Source organism: Rhizopus delemar, genomic scaffold, assembly GCF_000149305.1.
Source record: "Rhizopus delemar RA 99-880 supercont3.2 genomic scaffold, whole genome shotgun sequence".
Lineage (NCBI taxonomy): Eukaryota > Fungi > Mucoromycota > Mucoromycetes > Mucorales > Rhizopodaceae > Rhizopus > Rhizopus delemar.
This window is the reverse complement of record NW_027137828.1, coordinates 2,429,692-2,451,541: the sequence shown is the minus strand read 5'-3', so window position 1 is coordinate 2,451,541 and position 21,850 is coordinate 2,429,692. Positions and strand designations below refer to the sequence as shown.

The window sequence follows — 21,850 nt, the reverse complement described above, 5'->3', positions numbered from 1 at the left end:
GCCAAGGCGAATCATTAGTTTACTGTAGAACTTGTTTGTAATACTGTTTGAAATAAATAAAAGAATCCTTTTTTAATGTACAGTAATTCGGATTAACGTGTATTGCACATTTTAAACCATTCGTTAAGGATATAACTTATTTGAAAAATAAAATAAAAAATAGGCTCCTTCATTTACAGTTTACTCAAATTCTTTAATGATTTCATCTTTTCGAACAGAATAATCTAACCAATTCATATATCGGGTGGAAGATGCGGTGACCATTGTATCTTGACCAGGTATGAACATTGATACTAAGATCTTTGGTGTTTTAGGAACATCTACACTAAACGAAACTCTGCTTGATACACCACAGTATCTCAAATCCCAAAAATTAACTTTTGCCGTTTCTTGCCCTCCGCAAGCAACCATATATCCGTTTTTATGCATATCTGCCTTTACATATCTTGACAAGTTATCCTTTTCATTTTGACCAAACTTCAATTTTATAGCCTTATCATCAGATTCTCGTAAATCGTAAATTTGGAATTGATCATTTTGTAATGAACGCCTATCATTAAAATATCTCTTAGTTTCAGAGAAAAAAAAAGTAGTTTGTGTTACATACGTGGTGAGTATAATGTTTGGATTCAAATTGCTTTGAATGATTTGGCAAATCTTTCCTGTAGAACGATTTGTTCTAATGACAGTGCCTTTTTGTATATCAAATACAGAAATTCTTTCATCTTGTCCTCCCATGATCATCAGATCATTGTATGAGTCATGACAGAAAGCTGTCAAGGCTGAGGTATGCTTCAATGGTAACATTTCTACGCTCTGCCTTTCAAAAGGATCACTTGGGTTATTTCTCTTTAGGGACCATAAATACTAAACAAACTGACAATCAGATTGATATTTAAGTAGTAATATGTCTGCTTACCGCACATCTATCAAAGCCACCTGTAACAATTTTACAATTATCACTATATTCACTTTCTTTTAAGGCACCAATTACACTAATACCACTATCATGTGGAGAATTGCCTACTATATGGACACGTCCTTTTACGTCTGCCTAAAATACAAAGTGAGCTACTGTCAATAACGATACTTTTTCTTCTTACATTATCAACATCGTTAATATAGATCATTTTCACTGGTTCTGTAGATTTTTGGGCGGGGCAAAGAGCTAATGCTTTGGGTGTTACCCAGCATATATCTTCAATCCAAGAGTCATAAAGATGGTCACTTCCTATTGTCTTTAACATTCTTTATAAAAAATTAGCGTTTTTTTTTTTAAAAAAAAAAAAAAAAAAAAAAAAACGAATTTGTAACAAAACCTTTTCTCTTTAGCATTCCTTCATTTGGCATACATATAAATTAAAATCCTGATTATCATTTCTTTCTTTTTCCACTTACCAGAATTGTACATCACCTGCCAAGGAAGTGGTGATCATTAAATTAGACAGGTGTTTGTTTGAACTATCTTCTGCAATATTATACATTATTGATCGTGGTTTTTTTACAAATACCATATCACTTTCTTTTGCGCGTATTGTGTAAATGTCCATTGTTCTTTTTGTAGCATAAGGAATATCAACTATATTTTTATGTGTTTTTCCTGACAACAGATTGTTGGAAGACTTTTATAAACAGTAGAGTAAGTAAAAAGAAAAACATCCCCTTTCGCCCTCTTTCTCAGCCTCCACTGCATTTTTCTTACATTTGAACTATCTATTTTATGTTTCTTGAGAGTTTTATTAATGTTTTCAAGTGGCGGAAGTGGCTTTGATCTTTTTCCCATTTGTAACCTTTCAGAAGGTACAATTTCAGCTGGTCTAGGATATTTAGCTGTTTTGGGTATTGATGATTGTCCAGATAAAAGATTGGCATAATGTGCAATCTGTTCACTTGTTGATTTTATAGCTTGGTTCACGCTGTTCAGTTTTTCTTGGTATTTGCTTTGTTCTACATATTGTTCTTCAAGCTGGATACGCGTGAAATAGGTTATTTGTCAAATTCCTGCTTTAGCTTTTTTTTTTTTTCTTTTTATTTTACACACCTTTGTTTTCAATTGTTCAATCATTTGAAGAATGTTCAAGCTGCTATTACTTTCTGTTTTATAAAGAAGCTGTTCTTCAATCTCACTGTCATCACTGTTATTATCATAGTTTTTACTAGTATTACTGCTTTGTGTCTCATATTTACTGTTGATAGCAGTTCTACTCAAGTCTGTACCAAATTCACTAAAGGATCGAATTTTAAACCCACTGTGACCCACTGGCATTGATGAATTTTCCATAGTAGGTATATTAGATTGATTTCCTGCATCTTTTTTTTTTTAAAAAAAAATAAAAATAAAGTTGAACAATTTGTACTTGCTTCATTTGTTTACTAAATACCTAAATTATTGCCTTTATTGTCAACTTTAAATGTTGAAGCAGAAAATAAAGAACGCGGTAACATTATCTTAAAAGAGGAAATTACGGCAAAAAAAGTAAAAGACAGTGATTCTACTGTCAATTGGAAAATAGAGATCGAATTTTTAGAAAAAAAATTATTCGTTTTCCCAGATTATAGTCATTCCAAAAAGCAAAGTCGCAGTTTCAATAAGTGATGTCGTTCAAAAATAATCTCTTCATCTAAAAATGAAGTCGCCATAAGGCTCTTGCCACGATGAACTTGCTGTCGTCCATTGTTATAATTCCCTATGGTTGCTTCAAGTTTCTCTCAACTAGATTCTACGCGCACATCATATGTCCACAGCTCGAATACGGTTTGGCCATTAATTGATTCACAAGTCCTCAACTCCATGTTCTTGAAGAAGCGCAAAGCATCTATATCGAACGGACTTGAGTCGCTTGAAGAAAGGCATCCACCAAAGTGATACTCCACCTATGTAGACTATCTTTCATGTCAGAACAGGTCGGTATTCTACAAACACAGTTCCTCTTTCGCTCCCAACATTTACTCAAGACACACTGCTCAATCGCCTAATATCGTACATTTGATGTACTAGAGGACATTAATGATATCTCTTGTCTAAAACTTCGCTTTAGAAGATGATATCATTCACCACCAATGACTTCGATGCTTGTGTATTTAAAGCTACTAAGTAGCATTTTCTGCAAAAAAAAAAAAAATGCCAGCAGAGTCGAAACTAAACTACTTTATGGCTGTTGTCTATCTGTGCCATTGGATCTCATTATTTGGCTACCCATGTTCAATGCAGAATGTAGTCACTGTATAAGTTGGAGATTAGAATGGCTATGGTAGCAAGCCTAGACCATGTCCCAAGCACCCTACACAGCACCTCTCAAAGAATCATGCTATTGACTACCTTACTATGCACCGACACCTATTTATGTCTGAAACTATAAAATATCCATTGTCATTCCTTATGAATATGCTCCCGCTACGACCTTTGGCTTTCTCTGGGGTTGCCCTCTCCTGGTCATAATGATGGCCGATTATATGCTCAAGACTGCACGAATTAGACCAGCTGTACCATGGCAAACTGATCCCTACTAAGCACTCACATGATCAGAAGCTTCCTATCCGTCCAAGTCAATTCCTCTAGCTCTCCTTTAATGCCTCCACTCATTTCTTTCCCTTTATATTTTTTACCCTTAATCCTAAAGGGTTTTTTTCGATCTTGAATAAAAAATTATGCTTAAACAAAACCACAAGTACTTTTTTTTTTGTTAAATACTATAAAAAGATAGAGTTCTGCTTGCAACTCTACTTGAAGTTTTATTTTTTCACAGCATGCACAATGATAAATTAATTTGATGGTAAACTCTATTTACACCAACATAAAAAAAGGAAAGGAGGGGTCAACAGTAACGTTTGATCTTTTATAGAAAAAAATGGACACGTTTTTATTTACATAAAAGTAGTGTCAAACATATCTTTTAATGTAAAATAAGTGAGATACAACATGTAAAAATAGCAACAAAAAAAAAAGGAAAATTTATGAATCTGAGCCAATTTCGAATCCACAATAACAAATACCATTCTGACATACAGTACGAAGATTTTTTCTACTAGCAACTGGAGATTTGGCACATCTCTGTGGACAGTTTGCAAGGTTATCAGTACAAGAGATATCACATTCCTCTCTTCTTTCTAATGGAGATCGACGGTGATAACTACCAGCTTCAGATAAAGCAATCAAAGCAAATAAAGCGAGCAAGTAAAATAAAGTGTATTTAAACATTGTTGTAAATAAACAAAGAAGAAAAGAATAGGGACAGACCCATTATATAACTTTTGCCCAAAAAAGGAGGATCTAAAGTCTATAAAAAAAAAAAAGGAGTCGAATGGTTTGAAGGAGAAATTGCTTAATATAAAGCCTTTCTGTTTATTTAAAACCTCCTAAAACTGTATTTTAGTAAAAGGAGAAATAATAGAGGAATTTAAGATTAAGAAAATATAATATACATAAAAAGGGAGAAGATGAAGGGTATAATAAAGTACAAAAGCAAAAATAAAAAAAAATAAAAAAAGAGATATTAAGGTCCAAGCGAATGTCTTCTTGGCATCACATTTCTTGAAACCTCTGTGTCTATAGCATAATGTGGTGGTGCACTTGGAGTATATGCTGGTGGTGGTCCCTCGGGTTGAGGCATCACATATCTAGAACAAGACCCTGCTTCTTCATCATCCACTACAGCATCTAGTTCCTTGGCTGTGGGTGCTGAAGGACAAGCGGTTGTTTGTGAGATCATTGAAATAACATGTCTTCTTCGAGGAACAGCATCAATTGCCATTAAAGCAGGTGGTGCAGAAGGAACGACTTCTTCTTCTTCAGAGTCAGGATGAGGATATAAGCGGTTGTCACTATTATTTGAGGAGGACGAAGGATCATCGGCCGTCATTACTGCCTCAGCCGCTTCTTCTCTTTTCCTCTTATTTTTCGCTTTGATTCTTGTAAATATGACGGCAGTGGCCACAATAGCAATCACGCCTAATCCTCCCACTAATGATAAAATCATAATCATTCTTTTAATAGCACTCTGGTCTTGGTTGGTTTCGTTTTTTAATTGTTCGGTCGTGTTGTTTGAAGTTGTAGTCAATGGTTGTTGTTGAAGTGGGGCGTCTGAACCAGAATCAGAAACATTGTGGATTACAACAGGTGAGGGTGTTTCAATGACTGTTGTATACACTGTCTCTGTTGCCACAACTACAGAATGTTTCTTGTCGTTTTGATCAGAATATTTTTTGTTATTGTTCTCATCTACAGTTATGATTGTTGTCACTACTTCTCTAGTCGTTACAGTTGGTGAAATGTCATTACAATTTACAAGTTGCTTTAGAATAAAAAATAAGAATATAAATGACAAGATGACCTTCATTGAAGAAGTTTAAAAGAAAGAAAGGACTAGTTCTTTTTTCTTCACTTTTCCATGTGACCTGGGATATATTATAAAGGCACCAGCCAATCATATCTTTGAATTATCTTTCAAGTTACTCAACAGCTTATTGTCATTCTCAGCTTCAATCTTGAACAGCAGGGGGTTTTATGAAATACATCTTTTTTTGGGTGGAAAAAAAAAAATTTATGGGAGGCTTATCTCAAGAGTTCTTTGCACGGTTCTCAATGGAGAGGATCTAAATCACTCTAGAAATTATTCAAGTCGACAGAGATTGTGATTTTATTTAATAGACAAAAAAAAAATTTTTTTCTTGTCTATTAAAATTAAGGGTTCGTTCTCATCTCACCCTTGTATTTATTACAAAAGCAAATTAAAAAAAAACTTATTCTTCTTCTTCTTCGTTTTCATCATTGGCAATGTTGAAGTAACGAAGTTCGAAGGTTTGCTTGTCAGTAGCGATAACACGGAGCCAGTCACGGATTTGGTTCTTCTTCAAGAACTTCTTGGTGAGATACTTGAGGTAACGCTTGGAGAAGGCAATGTTAGCAACAACAGTGATCTTGTTGTCAGCAGAGCGAGAGATAGCAATAGCTTCACCGAGGTTGTTGGTACGACCATCGACCTTGATACGGTCGTGGAGGTACTTTTCGAAAGCGGCAGCGTCAAAGATCTTGTCGTTGGCAGGACCGGAACAGTCAATGATGAACTTGGACTTCTTAGCAACAGCGGGGGAGGTCTTGACGGGAGCCATGTTTACTATAATGGAGAAAGAGGAAGAACAAAAGAAAAAAGAAAGGGTTTAGGATTTTATATTTTCAAAAAAAAAAAAAAAAAATTTTTAGGCTGTGACAAGCTTCGAATGAAAACAGTGGCTTGGTTAAAGTCATTCAACCTTACTCCTGAATCAAAATTAGAAGTAAGTCTAGTAACCCGGATAAGAGAGTACGATATGCATGAGTTGTTTCCCAATAATATGTTGAGTTACAAGCATGCGATAGAATTACGTAATAAAAACCAATGATACATTTAGTTCAACCAACCTTTTTATCCTTCTTTTTCTTTCTTTTTTTTCTTTTTATGAAGACTCTTTTGATCATCCTTATTTATTGTTTTTCACTACTCTTTATTATATTTAATTGGAAAATAGCTAAACCTTTCTTTATACAAAATGGTTTAACCATCTTTCAAATACCGGGTTCTATGTGGTTTACTACTATTCCAGGGCAATCAAAAATTGAAAGGAAACGATATGGTTACTTTCTTCATATTACAGATATGCATGTAAACACACTATTTTATTATCTTTTTTCCTTTTTCTAACAATACAAAACAGATAGACGAAGATTATAAAGAAAACAGTACGTTTAAATCAGCCTGTCATAAGGTAACCACACATTCTTCTTCCGCTCCTTCTGCGGGTAAATGGGGCTCACCTGGAGAGGCATGCGACGCACCTGTTGCTTTAGCTGAGCAAACACTTGAATGGATATCGAAAGAATGGGTTGATAAACTAGATTTTGTTTTATGGACAGGCGATAATGCAAAGTAAAGAAGAAGAAAAAAAAAAAGTCAATTCATTCATCTGAAACAATCATTTTTTTTTAAAAAACGGTAGACATGACTGGGATAAAAAAAATCATAAAAGAAAGAGAAAGCATGTTTATAGATTGAATCAGCGTGTGACAGATATGATGGTTGATAGATTTAAAGATATACCAGTGATACCTAGTTTTGGAAATAACGATGTATTTCCTCATAATCAAATAGGTGGACCTGGTCATGATGATGGCTTACTCGATTTTTATTCAAAGCTCTGGAATCGATGGATACCTTTTGAACAACGCTCTGTATTTCGACAAGGCGGTTATTTTATGACTCAAATCACACCCAATTTGTATATTATTTCTTTAAACACAATGTACTTTTATAAAAAAAATAATGCTGTTCACAACTGTCAGCATCTCAACAGCCCTGGATTTACTCAGCTCGTATGGTTTGAAAAACAGCTCAAAATGGCTCGGATCAGCCATGCAAAAATATATGTGATCGGTCATGTCCCTCCGTCTCCCCGTGATTACAAAGGCAGTTGTTTATCAGAATTCATGCAACTCGTCTCAAGTTATACAGACGTCATCTCTGGCCATTTCTTTGCCCATCTCAACATTGATCATTTTTTAATTTTTGATGGAAAGCGTCAAGAATTTTCTACAAACAGAGATATTGAGGCTTATACTGACTGGTTATTCAACATGTATCAAACGATTGATGCAAATTTCATAACAAATTCACCTCTCGTAGTCATACAAGTAGCACCTTCTGTCTTACCCGTTTATTATCCTACCTTTCGTATTTATCAATATGAAGTGAACCAGACAGATAACTTTGGTCACTTGTTGAGCTATTCCCAATTTTATTCCAACCTGACCAAATGGAACCAACATGACCACTTGGAATACGAACTTGAATATACCACAAAAGATGACTATCAAATGGATGACTTGTCAGTGGAATCTTACTTTAAACTGGCTAAAACCATGGTTACAGATAGTCCCCAAGGGGATCAACTTTGGTCTCTTTACCGTAAACATATGGTGATCAAGACTTTAAACTTCACTGATCATGATGAAGATAGTAATGATTCACTTTATTAATAAAAAAAAATCATTTAAATATGTGTCTTGTTTAATTTTTCAACCAATTCATCTTGCTCATCTTTATCTGCAGCAGGAGTTTGTGCTTCTGCCTCTTCTGCTTTCTTTACCACCTCATCTTCCTCTTCCTCTTCCTCATCTTCCTCCTCTTCTTCACTATCAATCTCTTCCATATCATCCAATTCATCCAAAGCATCTTCATGATCCCATCCTGCAAGAGCTTCCTTTAATGTTTCTACCACAGGGTCTGATTCATCAAATCGGTTTCCGTTCAATTCAACTTTTTCGAGTAACTTCAAGTGTCCCTTGATAGCTCCAGCCAAGATATCAACCGCATCCGCTTGGATTTCATTGTATTGCGCCATAAGCTCACGTAATTTTTTGTTTTGGTGAAGCGCGCCAAATACACTGGCACTGCCCTTCTTTGAAAGCAAACAATCTGAAACGTTCAAAATTTCAAGTTCTGGCCAGTCCCCGAGAGCATCTGCCAAAGCCTTGGATCCCTTTGCTGTAAAGGTATTGTCCTGAAGATCTAGATGCTGAAGGTTTTTGCACTCTTTTAATCCTTCAATGATCGTACGAATACCATCAGGACGAATACCATTTTGAGGCATGCGAACAACTTGCAAGGTACCGTGAGAGGCAAAGGCCTGGGCAAGAGCTTTTGAGGATCCATCCTCAAGACGGTTACGACCACAGATGATGGTGCGAAGAGAGGAAATTCGGTTTTCAGCCTTGGCTTGATCTGCGTTGGCTTGAAGAGCTTTGGCTACCATGGTACCTCCACCAATACCAAGACCGTTGTTATTAAGACGTAACGTTTGAAGTGTCTTAGTATTTGTTAAAAAGTCAATCAAGGGCCGTGCGCCAGCTGGTCCGAATGCATTGTCAGATAAATCTAATTCTAAAAGGTCTACTTGTTCAAAGGCATCACACAAAGCTTTAAGGGCAAGAGGAATTTCTGATAACAAACGGCCTGTGAAGATGTCAGACAACAAAGCTTGCTAAATACACATTAATGAATAGTCATTTCTTTACATATAAAAAAGGGACAAGGAACGAACCTTCAGTTTGGTTTTTGTTTTTAATGCTTCAGCCAAAGCTTGGCCTGCTTCAACACCAATAGTGTTTCCACTTAATTTGATAACTTCAAGATCATCCATTTGGTTGATTGTGTCAACAAACTCTTGCACATCTTCAGCTGTATTCAACTTTAAGCCTTTTCCAACAATGGAGAAAACAGTATTGTTTTCTGAGGTATATTCATTGATAGGCGCAACCATTTTTTTTATTTTACAACTCAAAGAGAGAGAAAAATATTTTTTTTTTTGTTCTGCGCGCTTTTAATTTTTTTTTTTTTTTCACGCATACGAACACAAAAAAGCCAAGCACATGGAGAATAGGAAAGACATACACTTTTTATTTGCCACTAAAAGAAAGGGTATACGTTTATATATGTTCTGTTAAGTCTGGTTTTCTTTATTATTTGCTGGTCATATAAACATAATTCTTCTTTACTCTTTTTATTGTCTCAAAGCCCTTAATCTTTCAGTCAACATTTTATCTTCATCTTTTTCTTTTTGTTTACTAGCACTTCCATCGGCTAATGTTTTACTTGGCTCTAATTCATTCAGGGTATCATTTAATTCTAAACCATGCTCATCAGCCACTTGATGCATAAGTGATTCAACTTCATCCTGAGGTGTATTTAATGTTGTTGTACCAGCCATGGCACCTTCCATGTAACCTGTTTGAACGTCCAAATCTTCAAATTGTGATTCAAACTTATCCATAACCATAGAAATCTACACATAAAAATGGTATTTGTAAACAAATGTTGTTTAATGTGTATATTCTCCTACCTGTTCCAAGTTCATTGTTTCCATAGCTCTTCCCATTCCTTTGACAACACTTGCCATTGAATTAGAGACCTTTCGCATAGTAATAGCTGTTTGAACACGACTTGCAACGGCATCAATACGGGAAGACAACTTAAGTAGATTAAGTGCCTCATTCTTTTTTCGAATGGCATTAGAAGCATAGATACGAGCTCCTTCCATATTCCCATCTTGTATAGATTTTTTCAACTTATTTTTTTCTGTTTGCTCATCTTTTTGACACCGCTTGGATTGTTTGTTCAATTGCTTGGCTGTAAACTAAAAAGAAGAGAAGTTTATATCTGAAAGAGTACAAAAAAAAAAAAAAGCTTTCTAACCTTCAATTGAAAAAGCTGGTCTAACAATAACAAAAAAAAAGAAAGAAATAGATAAGCAACATACAATCTTGAGAAATACAAGTTATTATTCTAATTTACTTTCTAAGCCATTCATTATGAATAATACAAGAAAAAATAATAATGGATAAAAAAAAAAAAGAGAGAAAAAAAGAAATGGTGTGTGTGTGTTTGTGTACGTCATGGCGGACATTAAGCACTGTGTAACAGATTAATATCAAGTGTGCATTGAAACAATTTGTTTATTTACCAAGTCTAATCTATGCATTTTTGTGTATAAATAACGCATGTACTCTTGTTTTTTATTATCCCTTTCTTCTTCACTTTCTATTTCATCAACTCTCTTTCTTTTTTAATACTAAAAATGACTGACAGATCCATGGACAAGATAATTGATCATTTACCTTTATCTTGGTTGCCCCTGCCAACAACACAAAGCGCATTGTCTGATGTTGCGAAAATGTATGTTTCAAAATCATTATTTGAGCAAGAATTCAAAGATTTAAGGCATATGCCTTGGAAGTCCAATTATTTGGATTATTCACAACTTCAGCAGTGTATCGATACTATTTCATCCTCTAGGATTGTAGCGAAGCGTATTGAATTGGAATGGATAAAGGTAAGATGATCACAGCTGATACAAAACGAATTCTGTACAAACCTATTGTTTTAGGTTCACGAATTTTTTACACTAAAGAAGGGCGAAATTGAAAGGCGTATCGCGGCATGTCATTTATTGAACAAAGAAGACAATCATCAGTTACCCGAGCAAGTTAAAATTGTGCAATCCGATATCTATCACTTGTACCACTTTGCAAAATTAAACTATTCAGGTTTTCTCAGATTGTTTATGCGCTATGATCAATTGTTCGAATCTAGTTTGACTAACTTGCTACTACATCGAATGCTTACAAATAAGACTTTTTGGGATCCATCTACTGTGCTATTTGAACTTGCCCATCAAATTAATTGTTTAATACCCTCTCCATCCAATCTTGTAGTAAACACCAAAAAGGAAACAATTAAAAAACAAACAATCAAAAAGTACTGGGTTCATCCTGATAATATATTAGAGGTCATGCTTTATTTATCTTCACAGGCAGCCATTCAAAGTAACCGTCCTTTGGATCTTTACCCAGCAGTGAGCGAAGTCGATCTTTCCTTTCCTTCTGAGGCAGAAGACGAGAAGCAAGACTACATGACGAACCTTGATGTTGCTAGTAAAACTCAAATTACAACTATTCATTTTGATACACCCACTTTCACAAGTTACTCAGATAGGATCGCTAACAAAGGTTCAAAGGATTCAATGATTCGCATGAGATGCTTTAATGATTCTAGTAAAGATCACGAAGCACCTAATTCAGTAGCCATAGAAGAAAAAATCTATGGACATGGTATATCGGATGTAGATGAACAGTTACAGTCTTATACTCATAAAAGCTTGGGCAAAGCACCTCAATATGTTCAAGAACCAATATTCTCGATTGTTTCAGAAGAGCAATTGAACCGCAGTCATATAAAGCAAAGACTTTGGTTAAAGAAAAATCAGGCTTCTTCTTGGGTCCAAGAAAAATATTCTTTTCAGAATGTACTTTCCGAAACATCCTCTCACAACTGTACAAGAGAAAACAAAGACAAAATGAAAGATATTTGTTTACAATTTGAAAATAAGATTTGTACAAAACTCAAATCTCCAGGTTAGCTTTTTTTTTTTTTTTTTTTTTTTTTTTTTTTTTCCTTTTTTGACATTGCATTCAATACTAATCTTTTTTTTCCTTTTAGTATTAAAAACAACGCAAACACGTACTGTATTCCAAACATATGACTCGGAAACAACAATCTATATTGATACTGATATTGTAATGATGCATCAAGATGCTACAAAAGATTTATTTGCAAGATCCTCAAGTTATCCATATCTAAACTTATCTAGTAATGACGCAGTTCGTTTTCCTTATTGTCTTGTTCAGGTCATCGGTAAAGAATTACCTGAATTACACTCTTGCTGCCTTTTGGAGCCTGTACATGATTTCTCCATCTATTTACATGGTGTGGGTACATTGTTCTCAGATAAAGTACATGTCTATCCAAGATGGCTTCAATCTCCACTCGATGATGACCTACGCCGTCTTCCCTTTCGAGGGGATTTATTATTTTCTGGAGAGAAAAGACAACAACAGAACCCTAATCAAGGCTCACTTGTGATCAATGCAAATACTGGAGGAAGCAGCAGTACACAGAGTAGTACAATTCACACACCTTGGAGTTCAACGACAATTGCTACGATTGTTACATGTTATGATGATGTAGAGGACCAAGAAAACCATTATGTTCACCCTCAAGACGACAATAAACTTTCAGTTCATCCTCATCATTCACTTAGTGGTGCCAATAGTAGACGACCTTCATTGGAAGTGATAATAAATTCACCACTGTTATCACCGTCATCACGCCTTTCGTTTGATACAACCTCCCCTCTACTTTCACCTGCCAGACGTTCATTTGACTCCTCTTGTACCTTTGATCACCCTACGTCATCTCGCTCAGATCCTGCTAATTGTAGAAATTGCATAGAACGAAGGTATTCATTTGAACCAGAAAGCTACTTTTTCAATTCAGCAAGACAATTACTATTACATTCACCGCCAGAAGGAAAGAAAAGGGACTTTAAATCTAACAAGCTTCTGTCTAGCATCAACACATTATGTCAAAATCTTAAACTCCACAACCACTTTTCTGGTAATCAAAGTAATCAACGTATGAATTACAACACATTTCATCATGATAACCAAGTCACTCGTAAAAAAGGTCCTACTTTTCTAGCGATAGCATGTCTTGTTATCTCATTTGCTATTTCATATTTACTTTATGTATTACTCATGGTTTTATAGTAACAATAAACACACACACATTTATTTATTTACATTTTCATCAATTAGCTTTTTCACTAAACCTTCTAATTCAAACACATGATCATCCCTGACTCCTGGGGAAATTTCACGTAGTGCCTTTGCAAGATTAAGCAAATATTCCGCATTCCATCCAGATGGACCATATGTTTCATGAATTTGCTTTGCAATTTGGTCTAAAGGTGCAGGTCCAACATAGGCTTCATTGTCTGTTGTTCCAATGTATACCAATGCCTAATTAAAGAAATGAGCACTTTCTTCTAGTTAATACTTTTTTATTACATTCTTAACAACAGGAGTAACGTCATCCTCTAAACTATATACATCTACTGTATGAGCAGTGTATCCGTTCTTTTTTTTAAATGATGAATAACATCTTTCATATAAAGTATCCTATTTACCTTTTCTCTATGATCTAAATAGGCACGAGTAGCTTCTGCATCATCTGAAGGTATCTTGAATGCTACACCCCAGGTTACTTTATCATGTCCTTCCTTTTATAAAGCGTTTAGCTTTCTATTTATTCTTTTTTTTCTTTTTCCTACCACACTCTCGATATTCTTCCATTCATCATAAGGTATTAAAGTAACAACCCTGCCTGGTTTCTCAGGTGTACCTCTGTGATCTTCACTATGCTATTCATTATTAAACTAACTATAACTGAAAAATACGTTTAAAAATCTACCTGCCAAAAGCGACGAACATAACCCTTAATGTAACCAATTTGTCTTTTTCAAAAGATGAGTTGAGAAATGTTCAAAGAAAGAAGGATATACATACTTTGATTCATAATGAATGGGAGGTTTCCAAATGAGTGAACCATAGCCAAATACCCAAATGCCTTCTTCATTTTCAGGATCCTTGGCTGTCTTCTTTTCTTTAAGTACGGCTTCAACAATATTTTGTGGTGGTGAAGTAGCTGTTACCATGGAAATAATAATTTAGTTCAAAAGAAATAAAAAAATAAAAAAAAGGAACTCAGAACTTGTCTTTTGTATGAAGAAAATAATTAAATTTGAAGTTTGAAATCTATCCTGTAAGAAGAAACTCTTAATCCTCTTTGTATTTGAAATTGAAGATGTGAACCATTTTTTTTTTCTTTGCAAATATATTTTTGAAATGCATTCAAATAACCATACAAGTTCTTGTGCATTCATATACAAAGGGAAAAGTTAAGGTTAATTAAAAGCGGCTAAACAAAGATTGGCATGAATAAAGACAGTGTGATACTCATTGTACTCTTGTTTGTCACAATAATTTTTTTGATAGAATTCCGGGTAGTTTGTAGACAAATATTAGGTTATTTGAACACTTAAAAAAACAAAATTGTTACACAACTATGCAATGGACATTTATCGTTGTGTGGTGACACATTTTTGTTTGATAAAAGAAAAGTAAAACGGGAAAATCATAAACTGATTGGCAGGTGAGCAAAAGCAGATGGATTTAGAATAACGATGAATAAACAAATAAGACGATGACAAAAACAGAGATAACAAGAAAGATATAAGAGATGTTATTAGTGTTTCAGGTTAAAATAATGAATTCTTTTTAAACTAGACATGTTGCAATCAAAAAGATGCAAATGTTCACCAAATCTTTGTTACCTAAAGCATACAAGGTTTTTTTTTTTTTTTTTTTTTTTTTTTAAAAAATTCAAACAATGAAGAGTACTTGGGATGAAAGCGTATAGGATCACTACATATATACGACTGCAGATGTCAATTTATATTAAATGCAGATACTTTTGATCGTGAATTACATGCGTTAACATGCACAGCATCCTTTTTCTGCGTGAGAGAATCTAATCATAAAAACATCCAGGGCAAATGCAAGTTTAAAAAAAGATTCTATCTCCATCATCCAACCAAGATCTTTACTAATAGCATTTCTAATTTGAAACTTCCTGAAACAAACATGAAACAGAAAAAAAGAAAGGAAAAGTAAATATACATTGTTTAAACTACATTTGTTTATGAGAATCAAAAAAAAAAAAAAACAAAAAAAAAACCGTGTGCTTTTTTTCATTCTTTTTAAAATACACTATATAAAACATTGTCTCTTTGATATTAAGAAAAGAGTAGAAAATTTAATTCTGTATTTCAGTTAAAATCATAATTGAATATTCAACTACTATGTTTCATTGTGTTTAACATTTTGAAAGCAAGCAACAGTAATCATACTTCATTAACAACACAGGTTCCTGATTGACAAAGAGGTGCCTTTGAGGTTACAAGGTGACTTGTTAAAAAATTTCTGCAGAAATTTTTTTATTTAATTGGGTATAATATTCTCCGATTTTGAAATGACAGCTATTTGGGTACACATTTTTGGAAATCAATCAAGGGATTAATTTGTCATTTAACAAAGATTTCTATTAAATTAAGCTTCTTTCTTTCTTTTTTCCTTGCAATAAAATACATTAATGTTTAATCTATTGAAATTGTACTTACTTGTCTGTTCTTTAAATATTGTATATGGACAGCAAGAAGGTTGTTACTTTATATAATTTTACATGAACTGATACTAACAATCACTTTATAGCTCCATCCTCTCCAGAAAATACTACAAATGAATGTGTACGAGAGGATCTATCAAACTATAATCTAGGATTGAGAATTGGTGCTCTATTCATTATATTGGCAACAAGTGCAATTGGTATGAATAAGAGAAAATATATAAAAAAAAAAAAACTAAATCATTATACCAGGTATCTTCACACCAATTGCATTGCATAAAGTATCACCTTATACCAAAGGAAGTAGTAGGGACTGGATATTAACCATGGGAAAATTTTGTAAGCTGTGAATGCGCTGCATACATTCAATTGACTCATAAACATGTTTTATAGTTGGCACAGGTGTCATTTTGGCAACAGCCTTTGTTCACATGCTTCCAGAAGCTTTAGAAAATTTCTCTAGTCCTTGCTTAAGTGCTGGTTGGCAGTCTTATTCTGCGTTTGCAGGCGTTTTTTGTATGCTGGCTTCCTTTGTTCTTCAGCTAATAGAACTCGCAGCTGTTTCTAACATCGAGAGGCTACGTACTAAAAGAGCATCAAGACAATTATCAGATGATACCGAAAAACAATCAAGTCAGTGCTCACATGATTACAATTTGACAAGTAGTACAATGAGAACAACAGAAAACCATGAAGGGCATGTTCACAGCGCTGGTTTGTTTGAAGAACCAGAAGCATTCAAACACGTTAGTACCGTTATTTTGGAACTTGGTATTGTCATGCATTCAATCATTATCGGCATCACTTTATCTAATGCAGGCAACGATGAATTTGTTACTCTCTTAATCGCCCTTGTCTTCCACCAAGTAATCATCTATACATTCTTACAACTTTGTTCAAACTTTAATGAATATTTTTATAGTTTTTTGAAGGCGTTGCATTAGGAACGCGAATTAATGACATGGAAATCAAAGGATGGAAAAAGCCTTTGCTGATGGGTGCTCTGTATATTGTCATGACGCCGATTGGATGTGCTATTGGTATAGGTATCCATTCCTCCTTCAATCCAAACTCTTCTTCTGCTATTCTAGCTAGTGCAATCCTTGATTCTCTTTCAGCAGGCATCTTACTCTATAATGCCTACATCTCATTAATGAGTCAAGAAATGAACCAAAATGAAGAGTTCCGTAAAGCGTCCTTTGGCAGAAAGCTTGTTTGCTTTATGTCAATGTACTGCGGTGCTGGTCTCATGGCTTTACTTGGAAAGTGGGCATAAATATTATTGTGGAAAGACCAACATAGTTCCTTCCTCTTTTCTATTCTATGTGTTTAGTATATGTATATTTATTAAGTACACAAACTTGTGTATGACATACCTTTTACCATTAGAAATAACGGCATTTGTAATATTTATTTATCATTTATCATATATTCTATAATAAATAACAAAGGAATTACTATTTTGTTTATTTTAATGTAAGGTTATTTGATAGCAGATCCCTTAAACAATAAATCCTCAACAAAAAAAAAATCTTTATTTGAATGATCTACAATATCTCAGCTAGATTTATAACATGCTTGTAAAGCATATCTCTCTGTATCATATTAAGCTTTTTGTTTCAAGTTTGATAATTACAACTGTCATTCGAGTTGTTACTATTTGAAAATAAAAAAAAGCAACATATATCATATTAAAATAATAAATAAAACAGTGAGTATGTTCTTTATTGATCATCAACGCTCTTTAAGTCTAATGATTATGGATGATATAAAAATGAACAGAATATTACAAAATTGTTGCACATATTTAAATATGAAGTCAACTTTAAAAAAGATAATGAATGTCTTGAATATATGAAAAGCAAGAGTAAACTCGGATCCTTATTGAACAATTCATATTTATGCCTTTACCGTAACAAAATGAAGAGTTCCTTCATATTAAAAGGATATGGAAAATTTAGATTTCAGGAATTGCTTGTTCAACCCATGAAATCCAAATGATTACAATAGGTTCTAATGAATGTGGAGAACAAACTATATGCAAGTTATAAAACACTCTTTAAGAATCTTGCCTGAGAAAGCTATAAAGATGTTTGCTTTGGACTCTAGTTCAAGAAATACAAGGTACTTTAAAGAACCTCTCGTTTTCTGTATTCTTTGAATCATAGTTGTATAAATTAAAAACAATTTTTTTATAAGCAAATCTATTATTATATTGTCATGTAGTAAGATGCCATTATATATATATCTTTATTATTATAAACAAGTAATATCTTCAAATAATCAATTCAATAAAATACAAGAATTTTTTTTTAGCTATACCTTTATTCGTCTTCCCTAAGGAACCATACATATTCCTATATTGAACATGTGAGCATCGAATAAAAAGTATCTTTATGCGAATGTACCTTGCTATTGCCTCTAACTTCTTGAACTGCAACATCATGAACAATGGCTTGCAATTGGGCTGGTGTGTAATCACAAAGAATTTTTTTCGATCTGATAGCATTCATAATCCCCATTAGTGTTTTTGATTTATTCTCCAAAATGACTTGAATTAATTGGGAACGATCCACATTAGACAGCTTATCAACTTCCTTTTCGTAGAGCAAAGGCTTAGCTTTATCAGCCTCATAAATAGCAACCAGTGGCAATGAACTAGTCATATCCTTTGTATCTTCATTTTCCTTAGTTTCAACAAACACATGGTCTTCAAAAATGGGACAACCTTGGGTTGGTTGACCTATTTATGTTGTATTAGTACATAAATAGCACAAATTGATCATTTAATAAACGTACCATCGAGCATGTGAAGTCTAAAATCACTTAGGGGGTGGTTTGCAGGTTCGTTGGTTGATTCAAAAGAGGGCCCAAGGATGATAGGCTTCATTGGAAAATGTTTATTGGTTAACACTGGCCATTTTGCAGGACGACTGACAACATGTCGCTTTTTTGATGGTGCTGTTTCTATACGAACTCCTTCGTTATCTGTAATATATCCATCTGGCACAATCCATCTATCCATAATTGTATCCTCGTCTCCTCTTGTTTCCTCCATATGAACTATCTGTTCCTCTAAACCACTTTCCCATCCACTTAAATCCTCGTCTGATGACAATAGACCGTATACATCATTGGGAGAAGACACCAGGTCATAAACATCATCAGCATCTACATCATGATCCCATTCAGGTTCACTATCAACCTCATAGTTTAACAGGAGCCTATCCTTTGCAAATGGCCTTCTACCAGTAACAACATTGCTAGTTTTTGAACAAGTTCCATAATAAGCTGGTCTTACATCTTCATGGAAAGCAAGAAGCTTCATCCTCAATAAATCGAGTTGGTCGGGTCTGTTTTCTTTCAACGACTTTTGTATATCTACATCGAGTTTATACCCTCTTTTCTTTTTAAATTGTGTTGATAGACTATTAAAAAACCGTTGCTTTAAATCAATTGAGTCATCCAAGCCGCTATGTAAGAGAGTAGTGAAATTTGTAGCGATAGGTTCGCGTTTTACGCTAACAATAGGTGCTATTGTCATGTAACCTGTCTTCTCAAAAGGAGTGAACAGCTCTGGTACCTCAGATACAAATATCTCACTCGTCATTCTATGTATTGGCTTCAGTCTAGTTTCCCGGTTGGTATGTAGTAGTTCTAGTTGTTTCTGATTATCTAAGCTTTGAAATGTTTTTGTCACACTACTAGAAAACTTGTAATAATATATTAGTTCTCGTTCAAATAACCATACTTTATACTCCCACACACCTGTTTCCTACTATCTCTTTTCTTTGCAGCTGCTTGCTGCAGATCAAAAGGAAAAGTTGTTGTGTCATGCGCTTGCCACCGATAAAAAGAAAACCTCTAGAAAAACCTTTTGAATATACATTCTATCATTCGTTATCTATATTTTACTTCTGGTATTGTTGGAGGAGCATCTTCTATTAACAATACAACATCTCCTAAACCGTATCTTTCTTGGTAAGCAGTTGCTTTGATTATTTCTTTTATTGATTCTTTGAATGATTCAATGGCTATTTTTATATATAAATAATCGTCCTTTTTCTTATGTATTCTGTTTTAACCTTTGTCGTTTTTTTCAAAAGGTGTCAAAATGTCGTTGATCCGTGTTGCAAGCGCTTCTAAAGATTCGTCACTTTTTGAAAATGAGATCATGATAATACTGTTTTTATATCCATTTACCTCTCATGTGCCAATACAGCAATTAGATCAAAGTATTCATGTGGTATATCTTGTGTGGTTACAGTGGAGTTTTGACTTTCAAAACTATTCTCTCCATTTTCTAAATTTCATTATAGCTTGAAATTAAGCACAGTAAGCAATAAGAAAATACTTGTATAAATTCGATTACCTTGAGTTACTGAAAGGTGGTTCTCTGTCTTTATTCTCTCTTGTTGAAACGTTATGTTTTCAGTTTTAAGTGTAAAGATTTCCTTTTTAAGTTGCTGTTGAGATTTCTCATCAAATGTGCTTTCTCTCCCCCTTTTTTTTTTACCTCGATCGCGTCAAGTGGTTTAACCATGTTGTAGTAATTGAAGAGAGAATATTTATTTGAATTAGTGTGGAAATCTAAACAACGGTTCTATTTTCAAGCTCGCTTTATAAACTTGGTAACGGCAAGTCACACAAAGTCCTTCAAAGAATAAACAGAAAGCTTATTTCTATGCATCTGACTTCGAGCCCTGTATTCAAATGATTCAATTAAATGCACTTACACTACTTTTAAATAAAGTAACCGTACTTTTCCTTTAGTTTGTAAATTATTATATAGTTTTTAGTAAAGCTCGTAAAACCAGGCAAAAAAGAGATGTAAACCAAGGAAAGCCATCAAATGCTTTACTTTGTAAACTTACGAAAAAAGAGAATTAGTCTTTGCTTCGCGTAAAATCATCGTTTAATGTAGTTCGGTATTCTGAATTTGCTTTATTGAAAAAGTGCAATATCATCCAGCAGTATGTTTAAAACTTCCCGACTTTGACAAATATATATACATATATTATACTATACAGCCTTATGAAGATACCCTATTTAAGCAATCAAGACACATTAAATTTTGTGGGATCTGCTAAAAAAAAGAAACTCGCGGTCTTCTTGATAAAAAGCTGTTTAGTGATTGATGATACGAATAAACACAATCTAATTTATCTAACATTTTGATGCATACTTGAAAAAAGTCGTGTTTCTGCATACAAATATATACATATATATTTAAATATTTTTTTGTAGGGGCTCTAGACCAAGTTTATTAATAAATAGATATAATATTTAAAAGTCACCTGTTAAACAGCGTTGAACTCTTATACAGAAAGGAAAACTTGTAAATTAAATAATGAAGACAGAAATTATATTGCAGAGGGTACTGCATCAGATCGCATGGATGTGATGAGTATCGTAATTTGCTGATAGATAATCATTGGATCAAAAGGGCTGTTATCAAAAATAAAACACCAATGTGCCTTCCAGATACCGATTATACTATCATTTTGAATGAGTCGAGATTTTTGACAAGGAAAGATCAAATTATACAGAGCGTTGGCTATATCTAACAGCGGCACGTCAGGAACACCAAAAAATTGTTTCCAGAGTAGCCGCCAAATGATCAATTTGCTCGGACAACGAAACAGGAAGTGATCTGAGTTTTCAGGTGTAGAAAGGCTCTACACAAACGACAACGTGAGTCACAGATGTTGGGCACTAAGGCCTACACTCGTTCAGCATCGGAAAACTTCCTATGAAGTAGTCGGTACCATGGAGTTCTGATAACCAACGGAATATCCACGTTCCAAAAACGTTTCCAAAAAGAGGATGTCTTGTGTAACCTTAAGCGCCAGCAAGGGACTGTTTAATTTTCTCCAACGCACATTCACTAACCAGTCACATGAATATGTAAGAGGCGATGGCTTACGTTATCGCGCACTATGAAAGAATGAGGACAAATTTTTTTCTTTTTCATTTTTTTAGCAGCAACTTTGCAATTGCTTGATGATTCAAGGTGAGTTTTATAACTTACTCAGTGAAACGGTCAATAGGCAGGTATGCTAAGACAGTAGGCGAACGGACACGCTGGTCATCTGCGACAGCCTAAGCCTTGTAGCTGAACCTCCACCACATTTTTATTGAGTTTTGAACCGACACGCAAAGTCTCCGTGCTTTGCCTAACTCCAGTAGAAACTTGATGCTATTGACACTAGAAATAGACGGTTTACTGACCTTTTTTT

At 34.2% G+C, this 21,850-nt stretch overlaps 10 protein-coding genes across 10 annotated transcripts; 3 read left to right on the top strand and 7 right to left on the bottom strand.

The window, feature by feature from the left end:
* Window positions 1–180: 180 nt before the first annotated feature.
* RO3G_03171 (uncharacterized protein) lies at window positions 181–738 on the bottom strand (the record flags this gene model as incomplete). The annotated part of the gene is made up of 2 exons (XM_067657762.1): window positions 181–550; window positions 608–738. The coding sequence occupies 2 exons, from the start codon at window positions 736–738 to the stop codon at window positions 181–183; spliced, it is 501 nt and encodes a 166-aa protein (XP_067513863.1).
* Window positions 739–4,493: 3,755 nt separating this feature from the next.
* On the bottom strand, window positions 4,494–5,336 carry RO3G_03170 (uncharacterized protein; the record flags this gene model as incomplete). Its single annotated transcript, XM_067657761.1, has 1 exon — window positions 4,494–5,336. The coding sequence occupies one exon, from the start codon at window positions 5,334–5,336 to the stop codon at window positions 4,494–4,496; it is 843 nt and encodes a 280-aa protein (XP_067513862.1).
* A 403-nt stretch (window positions 5,337–5,739) lies between these two features.
* Window positions 5,740–6,108, bottom strand: RO3G_03169 (ribosomal protein L22e; the record flags this gene model as incomplete). Its single annotated transcript, XM_067657760.1, has 1 exon — window positions 5,740–6,108. One exon carries the CDS (start codon window positions 6,106–6,108, stop codon window positions 5,740–5,742), a length of 369 nt encoding a protein of 122 aa, XP_067513861.1.
* A 524-nt stretch (window positions 6,109–6,632) lies between these two features.
* On the top strand, window positions 6,633–8,008 carry RO3G_03168 (uncharacterized protein; the record flags this gene model as incomplete). The annotated part of the gene is made up of 4 exons (XM_067657759.1): window positions 6,633–6,638; window positions 6,691–6,902; window positions 7,024–7,894; window positions 7,958–8,008. The coding sequence occupies 4 exons, from the start codon at window positions 6,633–6,635 to the stop codon at window positions 8,006–8,008; spliced, it is 1,140 nt and encodes a 379-aa protein (XP_067513860.1).
* A 14-nt stretch (window positions 8,009–8,022) lies between these two features.
* On the bottom strand, window positions 8,023–9,171 carry RO3G_03167 (uncharacterized protein; the record flags this gene model as incomplete). Its single annotated transcript, XM_067657758.1, has 2 exons — window positions 8,023–9,012; window positions 9,073–9,171. The coding sequence occupies 2 exons, from the start codon at window positions 9,169–9,171 to the stop codon at window positions 8,023–8,025; spliced, it is 1,089 nt and encodes a 362-aa protein (XP_067513859.1).
* A 360-nt stretch (window positions 9,172–9,531) lies between these two features.
* On the bottom strand, window positions 9,532–10,338 carry RO3G_03166 (uncharacterized protein; the record flags this gene model as incomplete). Its single annotated transcript, XM_067657757.1, has 4 exons — window positions 9,532–9,813; window positions 9,871–10,164; window positions 10,224–10,243; window positions 10,323–10,338. The coding sequence occupies 4 exons, from the start codon at window positions 10,336–10,338 to the stop codon at window positions 9,532–9,534; spliced, it is 612 nt and encodes a 203-aa protein (XP_067513858.1).
* Window positions 10,339–10,605: 267 nt separating this feature from the next.
* RO3G_03165 (uncharacterized protein) lies at window positions 10,606–11,946 on the top strand (the record flags this gene model as incomplete). The annotated part of the gene is made up of 2 exons (XM_067657756.1): window positions 10,606–10,860; window positions 10,915–11,946. The coding sequence occupies 2 exons, from the start codon at window positions 10,606–10,608 to the stop codon at window positions 11,944–11,946; spliced, it is 1,287 nt and encodes a 428-aa protein (XP_067513857.1).
* Window positions 11,947–13,156: 1,210 nt separating this feature from the next.
* RO3G_03164 (uncharacterized protein) lies at window positions 13,157–14,082 on the bottom strand (the record flags this gene model as incomplete). Its single annotated transcript, XM_067657755.1, has 4 exons — window positions 13,157–13,387; window positions 13,555–13,647; window positions 13,839–13,881; window positions 13,934–14,082. The coding sequence occupies 4 exons, from the start codon at window positions 14,080–14,082 to the stop codon at window positions 13,157–13,159; spliced, it is 516 nt and encodes a 171-aa protein (XP_067513856.1).
* Window positions 14,083–15,937: 1,855 nt separating this feature from the next.
* RO3G_03163 (uncharacterized protein) lies at window positions 15,938–16,887 on the top strand (the record flags this gene model as incomplete). Its single annotated transcript, XM_067657754.1, has 3 exons — window positions 15,938–15,950; window positions 16,005–16,477; window positions 16,534–16,887. The coding sequence occupies 3 exons, from the start codon at window positions 15,938–15,940 to the stop codon at window positions 16,885–16,887; spliced, it is 840 nt and encodes a 279-aa protein (XP_067513855.1).
* A 1,048-nt stretch (window positions 16,888–17,935) lies between these two features.
* Window positions 17,936–19,221, bottom strand: RO3G_03162 (uncharacterized protein; the record flags this gene model as incomplete). Its single annotated transcript, XM_067657753.1, has 3 exons — window positions 17,936–17,968; window positions 18,020–18,354; window positions 18,411–19,221. 3 exons carry the CDS (start codon window positions 19,219–19,221, stop codon window positions 17,936–17,938), a joined length of 1,179 nt encoding a protein of 392 aa, XP_067513854.1.
* Window positions 19,222–21,850: the final 2,629 nt, after the last annotated feature.